At 43.7% G+C, this 21,970-nt stretch overlaps 1 protein-coding gene across 1 annotated transcript in view; it reads left to right on the top strand.

Annotated features, from left to right (window-relative positions):
- Positions 1-21,970, top strand: part of KANK1 (KN motif and ankyrin repeat domains 1) — a 118,545-nt gene that overhangs the window by 81,487 nt on the left and 15,088 nt on the right. Inside the window, exons 3-5 of the mRNA XM_080987711.1 lie at positions 12,917-15,571; positions 18,909-19,124; positions 20,535-20,637. Of these exons, the coding sequence (XP_080843837.1) occupies positions 12,917-15,571; positions 18,909-19,124; positions 20,535-20,637 (2,974 nt within the window). The remainder of the gene's footprint in view (positions 1-12,916; positions 15,572-18,908; positions 19,125-20,534; positions 20,638-21,970) is intronic.

The following is a 21,970-nucleotide window of genomic DNA, read 5'->3' as shown; positions in this document are numbered from 1 at the left end:
CGGGAAGGTAAACGGCGTTTCCGTGCGCTGCTCTGGTTCGCCAGAAGCGGCTTAGTCATGCTGGCCACATGACCTGGGAATTGTACGCCAGCTCCCTCAGCCAATAAAGCGAGATGAGCGCCGCAACCCCAGAGTCGGCCACGACTGGACCTAAAAGTCAGGGGTCCCTTTACTTTACTTATGCATCGGTTGTTCAGGCTGTGAATGAATTGTGAGATGGCACTTTGTTGTGAAACCCCTTTAGGGCTGCAGATTTTCAGGAGAACTTTGAACTGGGTTCCTTTGCATAACATGATTTGCATTGGAACGTTTCCTGATGAGAGCGATATCATTTAACACATTTATTTTACTTGTCTGTAGTAAACCAGGCTAGAAAAACTGCCCACCCTTAATGTTTTTGTCTCGGTACACCATAGATGTTTGACCTGAAATATGCTTCTCTCGTGTATCTGCTGGAGATAATCCCCTGAAAAACATTAATTAAAGCTTTGAAACTGCCAGCCTTGCCTAATACCGCACTTGCAATTGGCAATTGTTAATAATGCACTTATGGGATGGAAAATTTTCTGTGGGAAAGGAAAACACTGAACATTTTTCAGTGAGATAATTGGTCTAAAAAAACCAATAATTATTTAAAAAGCACAGTGCCTAGAGTGCAGTGCCTAGAGTATTATATGTAGGCTGCAGGCACCCTCTACCTTAAAAGCCAATGCCCCCTACCCCTCAGAGGATTCTGGGAACTGTAGTTTATCCCTCACAGAGTTACAGTTCCCAGCAACCCCCTGAGCTACCACGGTGGCCAAGATTTGAGAGAACACACTTTGAATATAACATGTGGACACCGCCTATTCCCTATATTCCAGCCTCCACAATTTCACAGGGTTGTCGTAAGGATTAATGGGAAGGGCAGGTCATAAATGCTGCCCTGAGCTCCTTAGAGGAAAGGTGGAGTAAACAGGTAACAAGCTAGTACGTAACAAGTTATTACGTAACTACTTCTGCCCAACTCAGCGGCTGCTACCTGGTGGCTCTGAGGCTGGCCTGGAGGCTTCCGGTGGTTTTGTTTGGCGTGGACATTCCACCTGTGGGTGTTAAGGTGGAAGACTTTGTGACTGCAGAGCTTACCTTTGTGGAGGAGAATGATAGAGGTAGGGATTTTGAAGGTGCCTGTGAAATGAAAGTACAGTGGTCCCTTGGTTCTCAAACTTAATCCGTTCCCGAAGTCCGTTCCAAAACCAAAGCGTTCCAAAACCAAGGCGTGCTTTCCCATAGAAAGTAATGCAGAATGGATTAATCCATTCCAGACTTTTAAAAACAACCCCTAAAACAGCAATTTAACATGAATTTTACTCTCCATCGAGATCATTGATCCATAAAATGAAAGCAATGATCAATGTACTGTACTATAAAATAAATAAGACAGTATTGTAGATGACTAAAAAAAATTTTTTTAAAAAATTCTTACCTGCACTGATGTTGGTCATTGTTTGGCTGGGGGTCTTTTATCCATTTCCACAGTCGCACAATCAGTCAATAAGTAGCTGAACTGGGTTCCACACAGTCACAAAAACAAATGAACCGAAAAAGCCTCAAAAACAAAAATGCAAAATAAATAGCAAAAACAAAAGGACCAAACTTAATCTGACTTAATCTGTTCCGGAAGTTCGTTTGACTTCTGAAATGTTCGAAAACCAAGGTGCAGCTTCTGATTGGTGCAGGCGCCCCAGACACATCAGACATTCGACTTCTGAAAAACGTTCAGAAACCAAAAACACTTCTGGGCTTTTGGCATTTGGGAACCGAGGTGTTTGAGAACCAAGGTACCACTGTATTTCACTTGAAAGGCCCTTTGCCATATATGCAGGTTTAGGGTTCTGTTCTAAGAGCCATGAGTGGGCAAAAGAAGAAATCTCACTCAAAGTGTGCTGTGAATCTCTCTCTCAACAGTTTCCCAGTGGGCATGTTCCCAGAAATGTGTCCCTTATTAGACTTTATGGAAGATGGCAAAGAGAGTGTTTTCACTGCTGTGTTTGTCTTCTGCTTTGGAAAACCTTCTCCCTTTGGCAGAATTGACAGGGTCCGCTCTGTTTATTGCAAACATATTAGATTTTCTGTCCTAAAGAACTATTTGCTCCCCTTGCTTTTGTTTTGAATGGTATCAGGATGTGGTGACCTGGCTGCCTAGTGCTCACTCCTAAAGGCTAAGAGCAAAACCAGGACCCCAGAAGATTGAAAATAAAAAGACGTGATCTATATGAATTGACTTTAATAATCATCTGGCTAAGAAATGACCTGATTTCCTCCCTAACTTTATATATAATATAGTTGTTACTCTCATTCTATCAACAAAAACTGCAACAACACTCCTCTTTTCCCCCAGATTAGGACTCAAGGTGGTTTACACAAATTAAAACAACACAGATAAAATACAGAAGGCTAAACAGATGATTGGGAGCAATGCGGTGGATATTTTTTGAATATTTTTGTTTTAGTACAGGAACTGCTTTGGTTGCCCAGCCAGCTGGCCAATACAGAGAAAAAGATTCTTGGTTCTTTCAGTACCATCAACCATTTAGTACCATTTTCAGGCTAGAGTATTGTACCATTGTGGCCTTTTCTGAGAAGCAGTTTTCAACAGACTCGTTCTAAGGAGCTCCTCAAGTTGAGTTTGGTCTCCCAAGCTTTTAAACGCAGATATTGTATGGATTTTGAAGTATCTTTTATTTCAGTAAATATTTCTGGAAAAATAATTTCATCTGGCCCCTTCTAATATTTTTACTGCCTTGTGTATGATTCATAAATATTTGAAATGAGAAAATACTTGCCTTAAAAAGGACTGGGAGCTGCAGTCTAGGAGCATGGAGTTTCCTGGTGACGCCAGCGCTTTTTCTCCTTGTCATCAGATCCAAGTGGAGCAGCAACATTTTTGAAGAACTATTTGAAATGAATTATGGACAGCAATAGTGGAAATGAGCTTAAACCAGATAAGAAACAGGTGACTAGGACAGGAAACACAGCAAACGGGTTGGCCAGGAAAATGGCGGTTCTGAGTGCGATTGTTCACTCCCTAAAGGACCAGATTTGTGCCCTGAGGGACCCAGCTTGCTCCTCTAGTCACAGATTGTAGCCTGAGGGGCTTATTACCAGCGCCAGCTGGTTTGCCAGCTACACCATTGATTCAGGATTGAGGTTGAATCCTGACAAGACAGAAGCACTGTTTCTGGGGGACAGGGGGCAGGCGGGTGTGGGGGACTCCCTGGTCCTGAATGGGGCAACTGTGCCCTTGAAGGACCAGGTGCGCAGCCTGGGAGTCATTTTGGACTCAGCGCTGTCCATGGAGGCGCAGGTCAATTCTGTGTCCAGGGCAGCTGTCTACCAGCTCCATCTGGTACGCAGGATGAGACCCTACCTGCCCGCAGACTGTCTTGCCAGAGTGGTGCATGCTCTGGTTATCTCCCACTTGGAATAATGCCATGCATTCTACGTGGGGCTAACTTTGAAGGTGATCCAGAAACTACAACTAATCCAGAATGTGGCAGCTAGACTGGTGACTGGGGGAGGCTGCCGAGACCACATAACACCGGTCCTGAAAGACCTACATTGGCTCCCAGTATGTTTCCGAGCACAATTCAAAGTGTTGGTGCTGACCTTGAAAGCCCTAAACGGCCTCGGCCCAGTAGACCTGAAGGAGCGTCTCCACCCCCATCGTTCAACCTGGACACTGCGGTCCATCTCCGAGGGCCTTCTGGCGTTGGTTCCCTCCCTGCAAGAAGTACAGGGAAGCAGGCAGAGGGCCTTCTTGGTGGTGGCACCCTCCCTGTGGAATGCCCTCCCATCGGATGTCAAAGAAATAAACAAGTATCTAACTTTTGGAAGACTTCTGAAGGCAGCCCTGTTTAGGGAAGCTTTTAATATTTAATGAATCATTGTATTTTAATATTTTGTTGGAAGCTGCCCAGAGTGGGAGTTGATTCAGACGGAGAGATGTGAATGCTGTTGGTCATGCCAACATGCCAACGCCGTTGGTCATTTCCACTTTAAACCCTTGGAGTTTGTGCAGAAATGTGCTGCTGTTGCTGCAGAGCTCTTGGCAGATCATTTGGAAACGGTTGGGGGGGGGCCTTGATCTTGTGAAACTGTGTTGCACCCCTGAACCCTCTTTCTGACTGCGGGAGTTTGGTGTAGAGCACAATGTTCCTTTGCAAACAGTTGAAACCAAAGTCACTAAAACGTATTTCCAAATTCTGATACTTTCCTCGAGATAAGGGTATCTCTCGAAGCCATTACACTTTGGACTCTCTCAACAGCTGACCTACACTGGAAATTATCTACTAAAAACAAAACAAATCAGTTAATATTTTCCTAATCTGCAATATCGGCGAAAAGATGGAAGAGATTTAGTTGACATTTTCCAGAAATTGATTTGTTATGGTGCTGTGAATGTCGGGTATCTGGGCCTGGGCACACGGTTAGATTGATAATGTAATGTTTGAAAACTAAAAAAAATGCATGTTCAGGGAAGCCTTTTTGATATAGTAGCTCTGGGAAGGTTGTCTTTTTATTTCGGACAAATTTCCCTCTCCCCTTTAGAAAGCGCACTTGTCAAATTTTTGGCCACATCCTCCAGCAAAATATTTTTGCCTGCCTCCCAGGCGGAATAAAGCTTTTATTTTTAGCCTCCAAATTGCAAGCTGGGCTGGACAAAAGCGAGCAAAAACAGACTGCATGTGGCAAAGGAAACCAGGAATATTTGAAAGCAGCCTGTGGTATGGTTACAAGGGAGACAATTATCCTGACCGTATTATTTCCGCGAACCTTTCTTTGCCTGCGATGGGAGGTGGGGTCAAAAGGGGAAGGAATGAGGAGGGCGAGAGGAGTCCCTCTGCCTTTTCTTCCCCTCTTGTTTGATTTGGCTTGTTCTACATGATCAGAGGAGTGCAACTTTTCATGGTTCACATGATGCGACCTCCTGCCATAGAGCTGTTTTTCTGAAATCCAGCTCCTTCTGAGCAGCGGCCGTCTACGTTTTGACGGTGCAGCAAATGATGTTGCACAAGCCGGGAGAGGTTGCGCCGTGGAGCTCCATTAGCCGAGCCTGGCAGGCAGGGGAGAATTTTGTCAGGAAATTCCAAATGAGTATAAATAAATTCTCCGCAGCGAGCCTTGGGCTCCTTGCCTGCTTATGTGTCAGAAGCACATATTCCCTGCAAAGCTAAGGAAAGTCTGCCTCAAGCCAAACTTCCTGCAAGGAAAACACACGGCAACTTTCTGCTCTTCACGGAATAAGTAAGTAACGCTGGCAGATTGGGGGTGGGGGAATGAACGACTTAAATTTTAGGGAATGTAAGTTCGTAACTTCTGTTGTTTCATTGCCCTCCCCCCCCCCCCCCGAATTATCTGCTCCTACCTATGCTGGCTGCTTGCTTTTACTTTTAACATAAAGATAGCACTGTTCTCTCGGACAAAGTAACTCTGTTAGACTAATGGCCATAGGAGAGTGCCTATTTCCAATTTACCTCTGCAACAGCCGAGCGTGTCTCTGTTTTTAGCCTGTTTTCCCCTCACTTAACACAACTTCCATCCTCTAAATGAATGTTTGCATGTTCGTGTACTTTTTTTTTTTTAAAAGAGTTAATTCTCAACTTTAATGTGCCGTTTCTGCTTGGACATAGCAAGGTATGTGAGAGATGATGGGTACCTCTAAGCGAAACATCTCAGTGCTTCTGTTCTGAGGCATTCTTGAAGTTTATATTTTCTTTGCCTCTGGCATTATAGCATGTTAGGAGATAGTATGTTCTTTAAATCAAGTTTAACTGAGCAGAGTGAGCTATCTTAACCTAGGGAACAAGTTGGATATATTTTCTTTTTTTTTTAAACTAAGTTGTTTTCAGGCAATTGCTTCGATAATGAATAGCTTGTGTTGTAAATTACCAAGCATTTTCGACATAGCTAAGCCTGAGCTGGGAGTGTTTGTTCACCCTAAGGGGGAAAGGGGTTGGGAGAGGAGTATTTTCTGAAATTATAAAATTACTGACCTTGTTATTGGCATAAGTAGGTGCTCAAATGCAGCGGCCCAGGACTCTGAACACTCAACAGGAATGCAATTAACCAAATGTGATTGTACGTCTGGAATACTTCGGTGCCCCTTATCATTTGTGAGCACATTGCAAACTTATTGCCTGTTCATACAAAACTCTTTCCCCTCTCTTTGGAATACAAAATCCAGCACAGGACTCCCAACAAAATGTGTTTGAGTGAAGTCCTTGACACATCCATGTTTCCCAGGAAGAAGTTGTTGTCGTCTTGGGAATGTTTGGTTTTCTGGAAGGCTTATATTCCCTTGCCATGCCTGCTCCATTCCTGTGGTTTGTTTCCATGAGGGAGGAAGGTGATGGTTTTAAGGTCTCCTTCAGAGCTGCTCTTGTACACTGGTTGAATTTACTCACTGTCAAGGTTTCCCTCAAGGTATACAATGAATCTTGGTTCACTCATCCGGAGCAAGCCGTTTTCAATTCTTGATGGCCCAGCCAAAGCGAGAGTTTTGAGAACTTTGAAGAGTTGGTACTGACCAGATTTCTGTCTTCTGCAAGCAGAGAAGGCAAATTTGTCTGAGTCAGAGTGGCTAGCCAGGTCTCAAGGCTTCAGCAATGCAGAACTGTGAGAACAATGTGTGTTTCTTTTCATTAATCCTCTCCGAAATAGTGCCTCTAGACCAGGGATTGCCAACCCAGTGCCCAGGGGCATTGTGGAGCCTGCAGAGCATTTTGCTGGTGTTTCCCTGGGCAGGTGCCCAAGGCTCTGAGCTTGCTTTCTTCTTTTTTAAAAGCAAGTCTGTGGCTCTCCTAGAAAGAATGTTGTCGGGCAAAATGTGAAGGAACCTTGTAAGCAACTGATGAGAGTCAGTGTGGAGTGTCTACCTTTGCATACTTTTCCTGGTACTGAGGAATGTTCTCTGTTGCTAATAGACAGCAGTAGCGTGTGTGTGTAAGATCAGTATTGTGTGTTCTCCACAAACAAGACAAGCAGGAGATAGCGGACTTCCTACAGAAAGCATAAGGCTATCTTAGGAATGGCTCTCTTTGCATTACGCCACACGGCTCGTTTTATTTATTTATTGAAAGGATTTGTACCCCTCTCTTCAGCCAAAAAGGCTCCCAGAACATAGTTATTACACACACACACACACACACACACACACACAATTATTTTGCGACTGGCACTCCAGAAGCACTTTCAGATAAGAATGCATCAATGTCAAACATCTAACTAAAGAGACCTACCCATTTTCTTTGAGATTTTTGCACACTCAAGGGCAGTGCTTTGTTTGAATATGCAAAAAAGTTAAAGGAGTGATGATTGTTATTACCTCAGATATACTAGCCAAATGAGCATGATTTTTACAGTTATGCCTTATTTGATTGGGCACCTTTTTTTAAAACAAAAGTTTCAATTTATTCAAAAGTTACAATACAGCTTTTTCTGCTGCCATAATATCACAGAACGATCACTCCAATATCTACCTGTGACTGTTTGGTTTTGCCAAGCAGAGGAAGTTCTGTACCGGCTATTTCACACCTTCCCTTGCCTACATGTAAGCAATAGATTTTTCTTGTTTGGGGAAGGGGGAAAGTGAGTATTAATGTCATAAATTTATTTTGTGCTGCCTTCAGACCCCCCAAGATGGCACTCAGAGGATAAAACAATTCTTAAAAGAAAAAGAAAAAACAGGCAGCACAAAAATACAATTTAAGGTAAATTTAGAAACAGCAAGATCTCTCATCTACTTAAAACTAAAAATCAAAAACCCAAATTACATCCTACCCCAAAGTTCTACAGAATAAATATATGAGAAATCTCCATACACTGCAGGGGGAAACCAACCTTTAATGACATCTCACTTAATCTTTATCGCGAGTACTTTTTGGACTTTTTTGCAAATATCTCAGAGAACAATTTTACATATTAGGAACTGAGAGGAGCCCTGTCAGAGCTGCAGAATCTATTCCTCTCTCCCTCCCTCCATCCCATAATGTTGGTATACTGCTTATTATGCCTGCATTCAGGACAACTCTTTGCTCTCAGTACCTACGGTCACAGTTTCAGCACTTGAAATCTCTGAGCCCATGTTTGCATCCTTCCAAGAAAATAACAAGTACGGCTAATCCTAATATGGTAGAAGCTAAAAATAACCCCCTAAGTAGGAGGGAAAGAGGCCGTTTTATGGTCTTTTAAGTGCTTAAGCAAAGCAAACAGTGAAATAGAACTTGACAATCATTGCACCAAAATTGCTCCAGGTCAGGAGAAGTTGCCAGCAGTTCAAGCATAAAGGAAGGTTGTTCGATAACCTAAAATACTTCGGACCTGGGAAGAAAAGTGCCCAGGAGTCCCAGAACTGGAATAATATTGCAGGAGTATCTGCTTTTTGTATAGCATATGCGACGGAGTTATAAATTGTATAAATTTAAAGTTAAATTTAAAATTTGCCAATCTTAATTATACAGTATGGTTCTTTCCTTAAGATTAGATCTTTTGAAATGTAACCGTTGATTAACCTCCTCTAGAAATTGACATTACATTACTTGCGATCTGACAGCGCATGTCCCTTAAGAAACCAAAGCATTGGGGGGGGGCTCATGTCAAGATGACACGATGGGGGGCCCCCAAGTGCTTTGATCTCTTCATCACCTTTGAATGGAAAAACATGCGCTTAAGAGCTACTTTGGAGCCCCCAGGTGTGTCTCTGTTAATTAAAAGCGGGGCTTCTTAGGCTGAACAAAGGAAGCCATTTGGAAAGAAACGAAGTCGTCCCTCTTTTTCGTGTCTCTTCTGTTCCCCTCCGTGCCCACAGGGTTGCGTTTGTGGACGTTGACACTCAACAGTCCCACAGGGCACAATTTTGCAAGGTGCATTGGGGACATTGTCCTCTAGTCAAGGCCAGAGTCCAAACCTCTCTAGCTTGGTCAAGTAACTGCCGGATGCCAGGGAACTGCCATCGGAACAGGGAAGGGAGGCAGAGGGGCCGTTGGGATACAGGGAGCCTCCGAAACTCCTGAGGAGCAGTTCCTCTTCCATTGGTGGGAAAAGCCACACCTCCAGTGGAGAAGAGAGGGAAGGGGTCAGCCAAGCGAGGAAAGGGCTCAAGGATGCTGCTGAGAGCACCTAGCCAGGCAGGCTAGGAGGGATGCACGCCACTTCCGTCACCCAGCTTGCGCAGAGGGGTGAAATGCAAGGAGGTGGAGGTTTGGGGTGTCAAAGTTCTTATGTTGGGGGAGAAGCCGGAAGGGGCCACTCCCGGATTCTGCAAGTGACTAAGAAGGACATGAACTTTGTGGATCTGCACTGTAAATAGTTTGCACAATAAAACCTGTAAAAGCCAGGTCAGAGTCCTGCCTGGTTACTCACGAGCAACCACCAGCAGCATCTGACACCTGCTATCTTCTTGTGGGCAATCCTTGGGCACCGCGGTAGTGGCTGAGGGTGGAGGCGATTGGATTAAGTGGCAACCCAGCCCAGGGAGCATATCCTTTTAATACTGCGCAAGTGACTTGAGTTCAAATTCTTAGCTCCTCCCCTAACATCTTTAAGGGCTGGATTTGGAAGGATGAGGTGGTGATTCTGGTGGTTATTTTCTTTTAATACACTTTCATCACAGGCCCTTCTTGGTGGTGGCTCCCTCCCTTTGGAATGCCCTCCCAGGAAATAAACAACTATCTGACTTTTAGAAAACTGAAGACAACCCTGTTTAGGGAAGTTTTTAATGTTTGATGTTTTATCGTGTTTTCAATATTCTGTTGGGAGCTGTCCAGAGTGACTGGGGAAACCCAGCCAGATAGACGGGGGTAATAATAATAATAATTAATAATAATAATAATAATAATAATAATAATAATAATAATAATTGTCATCCTTCACCCACCCCTTGTGAGGCCACAGGTTCTCCATCAGGTGCTAGTATGGTAGGGAGGAGCTGATGGCCTTGTATCCAGAGACCGACAAAAACCTGGAAGCAGATGAAGCTGCCTTGGGAAGATTTTCTGGGTGTGCGGTAAAGGTCCTGGTTACTGGCCAGAATGCAGTTTTGCTGGTTAGACCAACAAAGAAACAGCTGGTTGGGGAACTGTTTGACCCTCTTCAGAATGCAAATAAATCTATTTGCGTAAGTTGGCCAGCCGGCTTTGCTTTACGGTGATATTCATGAAACATTTCCGCTTTTATAGAAACATTATTGTGTTTTATCTCATAGGACACAGGTGAGCATGTCTAGATTTATTATTTAATATCCCCCCCCCCCAGCCAGTCCCCCTTTGGGCTCCATTTTGGTTGACACTCACCACCTGACTTCCAATATTAGAAGGTGATTATTAGAGGGATATCTGATTATGTATTTATTTGTGAGTATTCCCCCCACCCCACCCGCCTTTCTTAATGTTTTAAATTGTTCAAGGTGTTTTTTTTTTTTGTTTTTTTTTTTGCTGGTGAGGGAGGGGAGTCAAACTTGTATGAATTCAGGATATGTTATTATTTCTTGCTTCTTTAGACACTTTGTTCTCAAAATTCCTGCTTGGCACTTGTGCCTCACACAGAAACCACTGCTTTAAAACCTGTCTTAAAAACAAACGAACAAACAAAAACAGTATTAAGGATATGTACCGTATGTGTTCCGTGAGCTGCTATCTGCAAATACTCTTTCTACAAGAGTACACACAGTGTGTGTGCCAGGGATGGGCAATGTACACTGTTGTGCCACCTGTGGACATGTCTTCCTTAAACACGGTTTTAACAATGAGTCCATAAGTGACTGTGGAGGCCAATTCTGGATCCACATGTCCTTCCACAGTGGGGACATTGGTTTCTGGGCAGGAGCTGATCACAGTGAGGGTTTGCCAAGTGTGCCTTCCTCTTAGCACATTTCTTCCTTGCGTCCTGAGTTCGAGTGTCTTCAAAGCCCATGACACCTTTGGTGAAGGCTGTTCTCCAACTAGAGCTCTCGCAGGCCAGTGTTTCCCAGTTGTTGTTGTTGTTGTTGTTGTTGTTACTACATTTTTTAAGATTTACCTTGAGAGAGTCTTTAAACCTCTTTTGTTGACCACCAGCATTACACTTTCCATTCATAGGTTGGGAATAGAATAGTTGCTTTGGAAGGCAATAATCAGGCACCCGTACAACATGACCACTCCAACAAAGTTGATGTTGAAGAATCATTGCTTTGACACTGGTGATCTTTGCTTCTTCCAGGACATTGACCTTAATTCGCCTGTCTTCCCAAGTGATGTGTAAAATAATAATAATAATAATAATAATAATAATAATAATAATACCCTGCCTGTCTGGGTTTCCCCAGCCACTCTGGGCAGCTTACACCATATCTAAAAACATAATGAAAACATCAATCATTAAAACCTCCCTCTAACAGGGCTGCCTTCTAAAAGGTGTGTATAAACTAGCTTTCCCTACACACAAACACAAACAGGAGATATGGCATATGATGCAGCCACTTTTGTGTCTTTTTTTAAGGATCATTGGTGTGCAGAGTCATTTTTGTTTTTTCAACAGCTCGCATTAAGATATCAAAGAATGGTTCATGTATTTCATGATTTTAGAGGGCTTAATATACACTTAGCTTCCTAAACATTATGAACACAAACTATTTCTTAAGGAGAAACTGAAAAAGCGCAACAACAGCAAAACCTCAAATCTGAAGAAATGTTAATGAAAAAAGTGGGAATTGTGAGCCTTTTTAAGAGGTATCTGCTGCAATAAAGAGAGAGAAATCTGTGCTGGAAAGGAGTAGAGAAATGAAAAGCTTCTCCCCCTTCCAGATCTGAGCTGATGAACTCATTGGAAGAAGCTCAGCCTATGAAACGTTTGTGCTCTGTTTTGCTGTATTTATATAAATGCCAAGTACTTTTTCCCTTTAAGGGCTGAAGAATGAGAAAGTTGGGAGGCAGGGATTTCGCAGGCAAAATAGCTTGCGTGACGTACGGAGCTGCGATTGCAGGAAATAGAGCGAGGCCGGTTTAGACTTTGAACAGAAGCGTGGAGGGACGGAAAGAGAAACTTCAAGCTGATGTAAATGAAGGCTTTGCTCTGAAGTTCTTGCTGCGTTTCTGTGTTTGAGAGTGGGAAGCAGGTTGCAGAGCCACCCTAGGCATAAATATCCTTCCTGCAGAAGCTCGGCAGATCTGCTGCAGTTTTATTTAGATTGCTTTGGTGCGACATGCCTCTCCCGTGTCTCCAGGAAGCTGGGCTGTCATGACATCTGAGCTGACAGTTTCTCTTTCATCTGAGATATTTTAGACTGCTCTGGAAATGGTCTGCCTGCATAGTTCTCAGTGTGTTGACTCTGCACCGTATAGGAATATAAAATAGGTTGCATGAACAATCAGAGATGAATGTGCTAGGGAGCTCCTCCTCCTTTGGACTATCTTGTTTTGAAATCCAAATAACTTTGTCTGTTTTTAGCATTTGTAAACCAAGAGAGGTTTGGGGTTTTTTTGGGAAGTAGCCCTTAGGAAGAGCTCTGAGATGTATTGAATTCCCTTGCACAACACTGCAGCATATCAAATAGTTGAACTTCACATGGAAACTATACTGGGGATGTCGTAGAAATACAGAATTCCTTTTTAAAGTATTGCTTCATGGTATTAACAGGGTCTTGTTGTTTCTTTTTAAAAAATACAGCTTTATGTAAAGCCTATGAGAAATGTACCCACCTGCTTTGTGGTTTAAAATTCTGCTGACGCAGTCTTAAAAGGAAAATGTGTGCATGCTAAAAATTTAATCAAGAGACATGCAATAGATTTTCCAGTGTGGAACACTGATTCTGCTGTCTGAGTAGAATGCTTATAATTTTCCAAAACAAACAAACCCTCTTATGTAGGATTTTATGCTTAATGTGTGTGTTTCCTTCTTTTAGAAAAAGATGAAAATGCTCTGAATGGGGAGGATGACAGAAATCAGAAGGACCCCTATTTTGTGGAAACACCTTACGGTTACCAGCTTGATTTGGATTTTCTCAAGTATGTGGAGGATATACAGAAGGGAAATACTATTAAGAAACTGAACATCCAGAAAAAGCAGAAAGTGACGCCACCTTTTGCAGCTGGCAGAAATACCTCTGGCCAATACAGCGGATGGACATCCAATGAATCTCTGTCTTCGTCCAACAGTGATGAAAACAAACATCCGTCTTCGCTCTTTGCAGCACGAAGCCCAGCAGCCGCCGCCCCAAGACCGTCCTTGTCCTTTGAAGCCTCTCCAAGTTTCCTAACTATCCCTGAAAGCAAACAGCTCCGGCCTCCTTCGCCACAGCCGCCTCGCCACAACCTCCGCGTTACGAAAACTCTTATGGAAACACGGAGGAGATTGGAGCAGGAGAAGATGGCGATGCAGGCAGTTCCAGGAGAATCTCGGAGGCCGAGGCTTTCCAGTTTTGGAGCCATGGGCTCCACAAGTTCCCTCCCTTCCTTTGTGGGGTCCAGCGGCCACAACCAGATGTCTCAGCAGTTTCAGAACGGATACCAGGGCAATGGGGAATATAATCTTTATCTTGCATCCTCTCTAGGGAGCTCCATCCGCCACAGCCCCTTGAGCTCAGGGATATCGACACCGGTGACTAACGTCAGCCCGGTGCACCTGCAACACATCAGGGAACAAATGGCCATTGCCCTCAAGCGCCTCAAGGAGCTTGAGGAGCAAGTCAAGACTATCCCTGTGCTCCAGGTTAAGATTTCGGTGTTGCAGGAGGAGAAAAGGCAGATGGTGGAGAAGCTCAAAAGCCAAAGGGTCGTCAACCAGAACGACGCAGGCCATTTCAGAAAGAGATCTTATAGCGCAGGAAATGCGGAGCAGTGGAAGCCCCTCTCTCCGGCCAGAGGGGGTGGCGAACTCTATATAGACTGTGAGGAAGACATGGGGAGCGTGGAACATAGCTCAGAGAGGGTGGAAGAGTTCAGGCAGTTGACTGCTGAAATGCAAGCCCTGGAGAAGAAGATCCAGGACAGCAGCTACGACGTTCCATCTAACCTGCGAGTGAACCGAGCGAGTGCAGCGAAAGAGAGCAGATCGGTTGCCGTGGGCACAGAGGAGAACATGAACGACGTTGTTGTGTACAACAGAGCTTTGATAAAGTGCAGGGATGTAGCCGTAGGAACAGAGCAGAAGACTAAAGATTCGAGCGTCGGGGTGACGGAGGGGATGCTTGGCCTGCCTACAGAGGCAGAGAGGGAACTAGAGCTCCAGCATCAGACCATCGAAGCCCTCAAAGATAAGATCTACCGGCTGGAAGTTCAGCTGAGGGAAACGACTCACGACAGAGAGATGACCAAATTAAAGCATGAGCTCCAGGCAGCTGGATCAAGGAAGAAAATGGACAAGGCGATGATGGCGCAGCCCCTTGTCTTCAGCAGAGCGGTGGAAGCAGTCGTACAAACAAAAGACCAAATGGTGGGAGGTCACGTGGATGTGGTTGATTCATGCGTGGGGAGCCATCTGCAGATGAGCAGCGTTGGAGTATTGTGCAGGCCTCAATCGCACAGTTCAGCTGCGGGCCCAGATGTGCCTATGAATTGGTGGATTGTGAAGGAGAGAAAAGAAATGTGTGATCGGTGCACGGGGAGCTCTCTTGAGATGTGCGACAAGGGTGTGGGCACGGAAAGGTCCGTTTGCGAAACGGGGGTCAATACGGAGGAATCCGTGGACAGATTAAGCCTGCGCAAGACGGAGCTGAAAATCAAGGAAGTTCGGTCCATAGGCTGCGGAGACTCTCCCGTCCAAACAGTCTGCCCAGCAAGCAAGGCCGTTTCCCGTAGCACCAACACGGAACCTGCTTGCAAGGCAGATACTGGAGTCATGGCGGTGCCTCGTACGGCGACCCAGGGAACCAACACAGTGTTAGAACAAGCTGACCAGTTCACCAACACGGACGTAGCTCCCTTGACGGATTCTGGCACCAACACTTTCCTGAGCACTTACGATAAGCAGACAAACACTGTGATTGTTGAGATGAGGACAGTCGCTATAGGAGATGGAAGGGTCAAGGATGTAAATACGGCGGCTAAAACTCGCTCCATTGGCGTGGGGACAGTGCTTTCTAGCACGGCCAGCTTTGACAAACCCTCCCTAACAAAGACCAAAGACTGTGGCGTGGGGCAGATCAGTATTAACGAGAACTATCTAGTGGGCCTGAAAATGAGAAATATTGCCTGTGGTCCTCCTCCGGTGTCTGTAGCGCCGCCTGGCACGAGAAGCATTGGTGTTGGAGATGACTCTGTTTCTGACTGGGGGAACCTTGGGCTGGACAGCCCATTTTCTCAGCCTGAGATGAAGACCGGCTTGGATCATTACATCGAACGGGTCCAGAAGCTCGTTCAAGAGCAGCAGATGCTACTTGCTGAAAACTATTCTGAGTTAGCTGATGCGTTTGGACAGCCCCACTCACAGATCGGCTCTATTAATTCCCAGCTCATCAGCACTCTGTCCTCCATCAACAGCGTCATGAAGTATGCAAGCACCGAGGAACTGCGCAACTTGGATATGTCGAAGCAGTGTGCGGAGAGAACTTCGGCAGCAGGTATGCTGGAGGGGGCTTTCTCGTTTGCTTAAAGGTTGCTGGTGCCTTAAAAGGAGGGGCACGAGTCGCTCTCACCAAACTGCTTATGTCATGACTTGCCTTTCCAGGACTGAAAGGATTGGGGAGGAGATGCCAGTCTTAGATTGCAGTGAATAGATAAAAGCAGTGTCAGTGCTTGAATACCTAAAATGCCTAAAAATACCCAGTGACTGGATAATCGTCTGTCCTGTTTCCTGGGAATTTAACCTTTATATAGTTCAAGATCTTAAGAGCTCAGACCCCTCTTAATGGCAGGAAGTGCTTCTAAAATTACGGCCAGAGGTATTTTATAGAGTAGAACAGCTATTAGCACAGTTGTCTCATTTCTGTGAACATTTTGCAGACTAGGGACGTTTGCTCCCACTGCCTTTATACTTTTGATTCGTCATAACTAATTCTGTTTCTCAGTGTTGCTTACCTGCAGATAAAGGCAGGTCTGTCATTACACTGCTTCTCCTGTCCTCTGTACTATGGCCAGATGTCCTAGGGATGCTGGCTATTATGCATACAATTATCTGTGTGACCTGTAATTATTAGTGTCTTAATGGGACGTGTCCAGATTTTGTACCTCCCTATGGTGGTCTGGTCTTTTTAAAGTGATTTCTCTGAACAGCCATCATACGCTGACCATTATCCCAGCCCTCCATTATTTAACAATGAATTTGCACCATTGCACCTAATCCCCTAGTCTTATGTTCTCTGTAAGGCCTGGGCCTTACAGCTTCAGGCTGCCGGTAGGGGCTCACTTAGCTCAAATGCTTTTCCATTCAGAAAATCCCCATCGCAGGTACAATCTTCTCTTTGTCCAATTTGCAGGAATCTTTTTTAAAAAAAAAATAAAAGTTTTAAGTGGCTGTTTATGATAGATGTAGGTTTCCCACTTTAGAGAGAACTAGGTCCTAGACACTTACATGAAATTAAGCCTTTATTTTAGCAGAAGCTAAACCTGCTGGGTGTTAGCCAACAAATTTATACTCTACGTAGATCCGTTGAAATTAATAAACATGAGTGACATGAGGCTCATTGCTCTCGCTGGTTCTACTATAATTTAATTAATTAAATTTAATTTAATTAATAGTATAATTAAATTTGCTGACTTTTCCCACTGCTTTTGATTTTAGAAGCCCTTAATTGATTTACGAAAGGGATTTGATCATTTTACTTACACAAAGTAACTTTTAAAATTGGTGTGGGAAGTCACACAGGTTTCCACTATTTGTTTTTATTCAAGCGTGCCATATAGTGGCTATTGAGGGCTACATTGCTGCTTGTTTTTTTAAAGAAAATATTTTCCGCACAGACCTCCAGCTTAAAATATTTAGAGGCCTTAAAATGAATGGCAGCCTAGTCTCTTAATGCGTTAAGTAATAGTAGTTCCATGTGTCAGACCAAGTCTCATGCAGCCTTTGAGAGTTGGCCTTGTTTTGCAACAACAGTCCTGTATCTTTCAAAACGTTCCCCCCCCCCCTTTCCTTCTTGGAAACCACCACAATGGAAACATCTTGTTAAATATTTGCAGTTGTTTAATGTGTGTATAGGCGATGTACCAGGATAATAATAAGAAAAACAAAAACATCACGGTTTCCCAGAAGGAAAAGCACATTTTGAAAGACGCTGGATTTTACTGGGCCATTTCTTGGGGGAGAGGAAGAAGAAAAGGCAGAAGTCCATTCCAGCTTCTCCCAGCTGCCTACAGCATCTTCCAGGAAGAGCTCTTAAAACTTGGAATTTGTATCCTTCCACATTTCATTGGATGCATTTTGCTGTCATGAATCAGTCGGCTTTCAAAGCTTAGCTTTTAATGGTGTTCCGCAAAGACTCCACATTTATTGGAAGAAACTAGAAATAATTTATTCTCAATATGCTGAAGGGCCATTGTCCCTTTAAAAAAAATGCTACATTTTATGTCTCGCTTTGTAAGCACTCTGAGTCATGACTAATAAATGCTTTAAATAAAATAAATGAATACTCCACCCCCTATTTTGGCAGCTACCTTGTTGCAGAAAGTCCAAGACCATCTTTTTCTCTGGAGGATAGAGGTGTGAGATATAGAAGTAACCAGCTTCATTTCCAGATGTTAGATTTACCCCATGGGAGGGACTGTTTATTATTAACTTTTTGCGTGTGGTCATTGAACAGCAGCGCCTTTTTATACAAGTAAAAACTGATGTCCTTGAATTCTGAAAAGCAAAGCAAAATGGTAATTTTTTAAAAAATTAAATAAGTCCAGTGAAATAACTTCAGGTGTTATCTGTTCAAATTGTTTTACAGATAACATTTGAAGTTATTTCACTGGACTTATTTACAGGGAACCAGGCAGAGGGCCTTCTTGGTAGGGGCGCCCACCCTGTGGAATGCCCTCCCATCAGATGTCAAGGAGATAAAGAATTGCACAGCTTTTAGAAGACATCTAAAGGCAGCCCTGTATTGGGAAGTCTTTAATGTCTGATGTTTTATTATGTTTCAATATATGCTGTAAGCAGCCCAGAGTGGCTGGGGAAACCCAGCCAGATGGGCAGGGTAGAAATAATAAAATTATTATTATTATTATTATTACTACTACTGCCACAGCCTCTGTGACCAGGATGCAAGAGGGGGAGGTGTCTATTCCTGGCATCCAGTGAAATGTGAGCATGTTTAAGAAGTTGGTTTCAATGTAGAAGAGGCCAAGCGAGCACAAACAGGAGCAAACTGTTGTGCATTGTGGATATTTGAGGTATTTCCAATTATAACAAAATACTAGAAATTGAGTACAGTGGTCCCTTGGTTCTCAAACTTAATCCGTTCTGGAAGTCCGTTCCAAAACCAAAGTGTTCCAATATCAAGGCGCGCTTTCCCATAGAAAGTAATGCAAAGTGGATTAATCCGTTCCAGACTTTTAAAAACAAACCCCAAAACAGCAATTTAACATGAATTTTACTATTTAATGAGACAATTGATCCATAAAATGAAAGCAATAAACAATGTACTGCAGTCTCACAATCCATCAGTAGCTGAACTGGGTTCCACACAGTCACATAAATAAAACAAAAAAGGAGCCACAAAAATGCAAAATAAATAGCAAAAACCGACAGACCTCAGCGTAACACTCAAAACGGAAGTGTGTCACTCAAAACGAAGCACGTTCGGCTTCCAAAAAAGGTTTGCAAACTGGAACACTTCCTTCCGGGTTTGCAGTGTTTGGGTTCCAAGTTGTTTGAGTACCAAGGCGTTTGAGAACCAAGGGACCACTGTATAACAGAAACATTAAGCCAGAAGCTTTCATGGTTCAGTAATCCACTCCTTTCTTTGCTAACAGCGGACAATTTGTTGCACGTTCCTCGTGGCCACCCTGGTAGTTCTCATTTAGTTTCAAGCTCCCAAGTGCTGAAACTGGGTCAGGAGATGGGGACAATAAGCAAGGAGAAGACCACCCTAGTGGGAGCAGGACCGGACCGGACAGCCTCACCCTCCCAAGACAGCACCATGTCTCCAATTAATCTTACAGATGACCAGCTGGCCTCTGGGCTTTATGGTAATTTATTTATTATTGCTTTATTTCTTTTTTGCTTTGTTGTTATTTGTGCTCTTGTTAGTTTGTAAATAAACATATCTGGCCATTATGGCTTCTTCGTGCACCACTCTCAAGTGGAACTCTTTTAGGGAAAATGTCATTAATTCAAGCAGGAGAAATGTAATTCATAATAGAATTATACCCTTGCTCCATGCCCATTTGGTTAGAGGATGACGCTGATAATGCAAAGTTTGGGGCAGCTGCATATTCCACAAAGTCCCTTACAACTCTGCGATTCTATTGTTGCAGACAATATAAATATCTCAGCAACCCAAATATAATGACACCTGTCTCTTACAACACGAAGGAAATGTATACAGTTGTACCTTGGATCTCGAATGGCTTAGTTGCTGAACGTTTTGGTTCCCAAACGATGGAAAACTGGAAGTTGAGTGTTCCGGTTTCCGAACGTTTTTTGGGAAGCCGAACATCCGATGGTGCTTCCGATTGGCTGCAGGAGCTTCCTGCAGCCAATCAGAAGCCATGCTTTGGTTTCCAAACGTTTTGGAAGTTGAACGGACTTCCAGAACGGACTTCCAAGGTTCGACTGTATTTCAAAGTAAGCTCTAAAAACACTTGTGTCTCATACTTCTAAATCCCTTTTGAATCCCCTTTTACATGTTTTCCGCCAGGCTTATGCAAACAGTTCAGAAAAAAAGTTTTAGGTAATAACTAGCTGGTGATCTGTTTCAATTTTTGTTTGGTTTTTGTTGTATTATAATTGTTTCAAACCGCTTTGCTTTCTTTTTATTTTTTTTTTATTTTTTGGTGAAATTGCAGTATACAGATTTTTTTTATAAATAAATAATCCAAAGGCTGGGAAAGGGGAAGAGGGGTCAGGGGAGGGCTAATTTCCGGTGCATTATTCATTGGGACCCAACTTTATGTGCTTAGAACCACACAAGTGGGACACGGGTGGCGCTCTGGGTTAAACCACAGAGCCTAGGGCTTGCCGACTGGAAGGTCGGTGGTTCGAATCCCCGTGACGGGGTGAGCTCCCATTGCTGGGTCCCAGCTCCTGCCAACCTAGCAGTTCAAAAGTGCATCAAGTGCAAGTAGATAAATAGGTACCACTCCGGTGGGAAGGTAAACGGTTTTGCCAGAAGCAGCTTAGTCATGCTGGCCACATGACCCGGAAGCTGTACGCCGGCTCCCTCGGCCAATAAAGTGAGATGAGCACCGCAACCCCAGAGTCATCTGCGACTGGACCTAACAGTCAGGGGTCCCTTTACCTTTTAACCACACCGGTACATCTTAAATCTGTAGGTGAACCAGAGCAGCTTGGCTTTAAGATCTGAAACAGCAGCACACATAGGGATGTGAAAACTTTACTTAAATGAGTTCTTGTGGCTCTCTCTCTCTCTCTCCCAGTATGTGCAAATGAGGGCATGTTGAAGTCCATCATGAAGAAAAAGGATGGGAAAAAGGAAGAGAATGGGAAGAAGAACCTGCAGTTTGTTGGGATTAATGGAGGGTAAGGAGTTCCAGGTCTGAAATAAGCTGCTTCCTTTTTAAAGTCATATAAGCAAAACCGACTACAGTCATACCTTGGAAGTCAAACACCTTGCGACTCAAACGTTTTGGCTCCCAAACGCTGCAAACCTGGAAGTAAGTGCTCCAGTTTGCGAATGTTTTTGGGAACCTGAACATCCAGCGTGAGTTCTGCAGCTTCCGATTGGCTACAGGAGCTTCCTGCAGCCAATCGGAAGTGGTGCCTTGGTTTCCAAACATTTTGGAAGTCAAATGGGCTTCCGGAACAAATTCCATTCGACTTCTGAGGTACGACTGTAATGTCCATTATAAAAACAAAAGGAGACTTCACGATATGACAACCTAAGGACTAGCTTTCCGTGAAATAGTTCCGCTTTGTTTTGTGGGTTCCATGTGTTTCTCTGCTGTGTACAGTTTCCGCTGCATGCAAATCCCCACTTTTCTAGCCCTCAAACAGTGACGTGCTTCTTTCCACAACTAGCTTTTTATGATGTCGGGAATGAGAGCTGCCTAGAATGTGGCTGCACTTTGCTCCTTTTCCCCACTGTGACATTCGTGCCCCCCCACACTATGGTCAGGAAGAAGAATATCCTGTTCCATTTTAGCAATTCCACACCATTTCATAAGCCTTCTCTCTTTTTCCTTTTTAAAATAAAATAATAAAATTCAACTCTTTCAAGGCTTTGTGCTTCTCCTCTTCAGGGGAGAGAAGTGGAGTGTGGATCTTGCATTGTGTACTTTAAGACATTAAAAAATATTATATTCTCTTGTAGCAAAACTTCTCTAATGTATTAAGCAGACAACGTAATATTGTGCTACTGATAGTAGATCACAGCTAGTGAAAACTTAAGGATGTGACAGGAGAGAAAATTCCTCTCATAGCCTTATACTAAAGTCTGCCACCCAGCGAGTACCCACTCAGCGACCTCATATTTGGCCTGGCCACTTCCTGGTCTGCAGGGTTCTCATTGGCTAACACCTTTTACACTAAATGCCCATGAATTTTCCGGTTTTATGGTCTTTCAGATTAACTGAACACAGCTGTCAATTTGCCATGTGTCTAGTAGACTTGCCCACTTTCAGCCTGTCTTCCTTTTCATAAAAACAAATTGGATTTTCTGCAACGTTCCTGCCTTCTGACAAGACCAATTCACAAGAACAATTGGAAATGGCACTGTATACAAAACAGCTATTAACGCTGAAATGTTGTAATCTTCATGGGGTCACACGGTATTTGCATGAACCAGTCAGGTTTTTAGAAAGTTAGATTTGTTGTCGTACTGTAGTTTTGTTAGCATTGAGTAACGTCTGTTTGC

The sequence above is a fragment of the Podarcis pityusensis genome, assembly GCF_964106645.2.
Source record: "Podarcis pityusensis genome assembly, chromosome: 17".
Classification (NCBI taxonomy): domain Eukaryota; kingdom Metazoa; phylum Chordata; class Lepidosauria; order Squamata; family Lacertidae; genus Podarcis; species Podarcis pityusensis.
The sequence above is the reverse complement of the archived record's forward strand: the minus strand, read 5'-3'. Positions and strand labels throughout refer to the sequence as shown.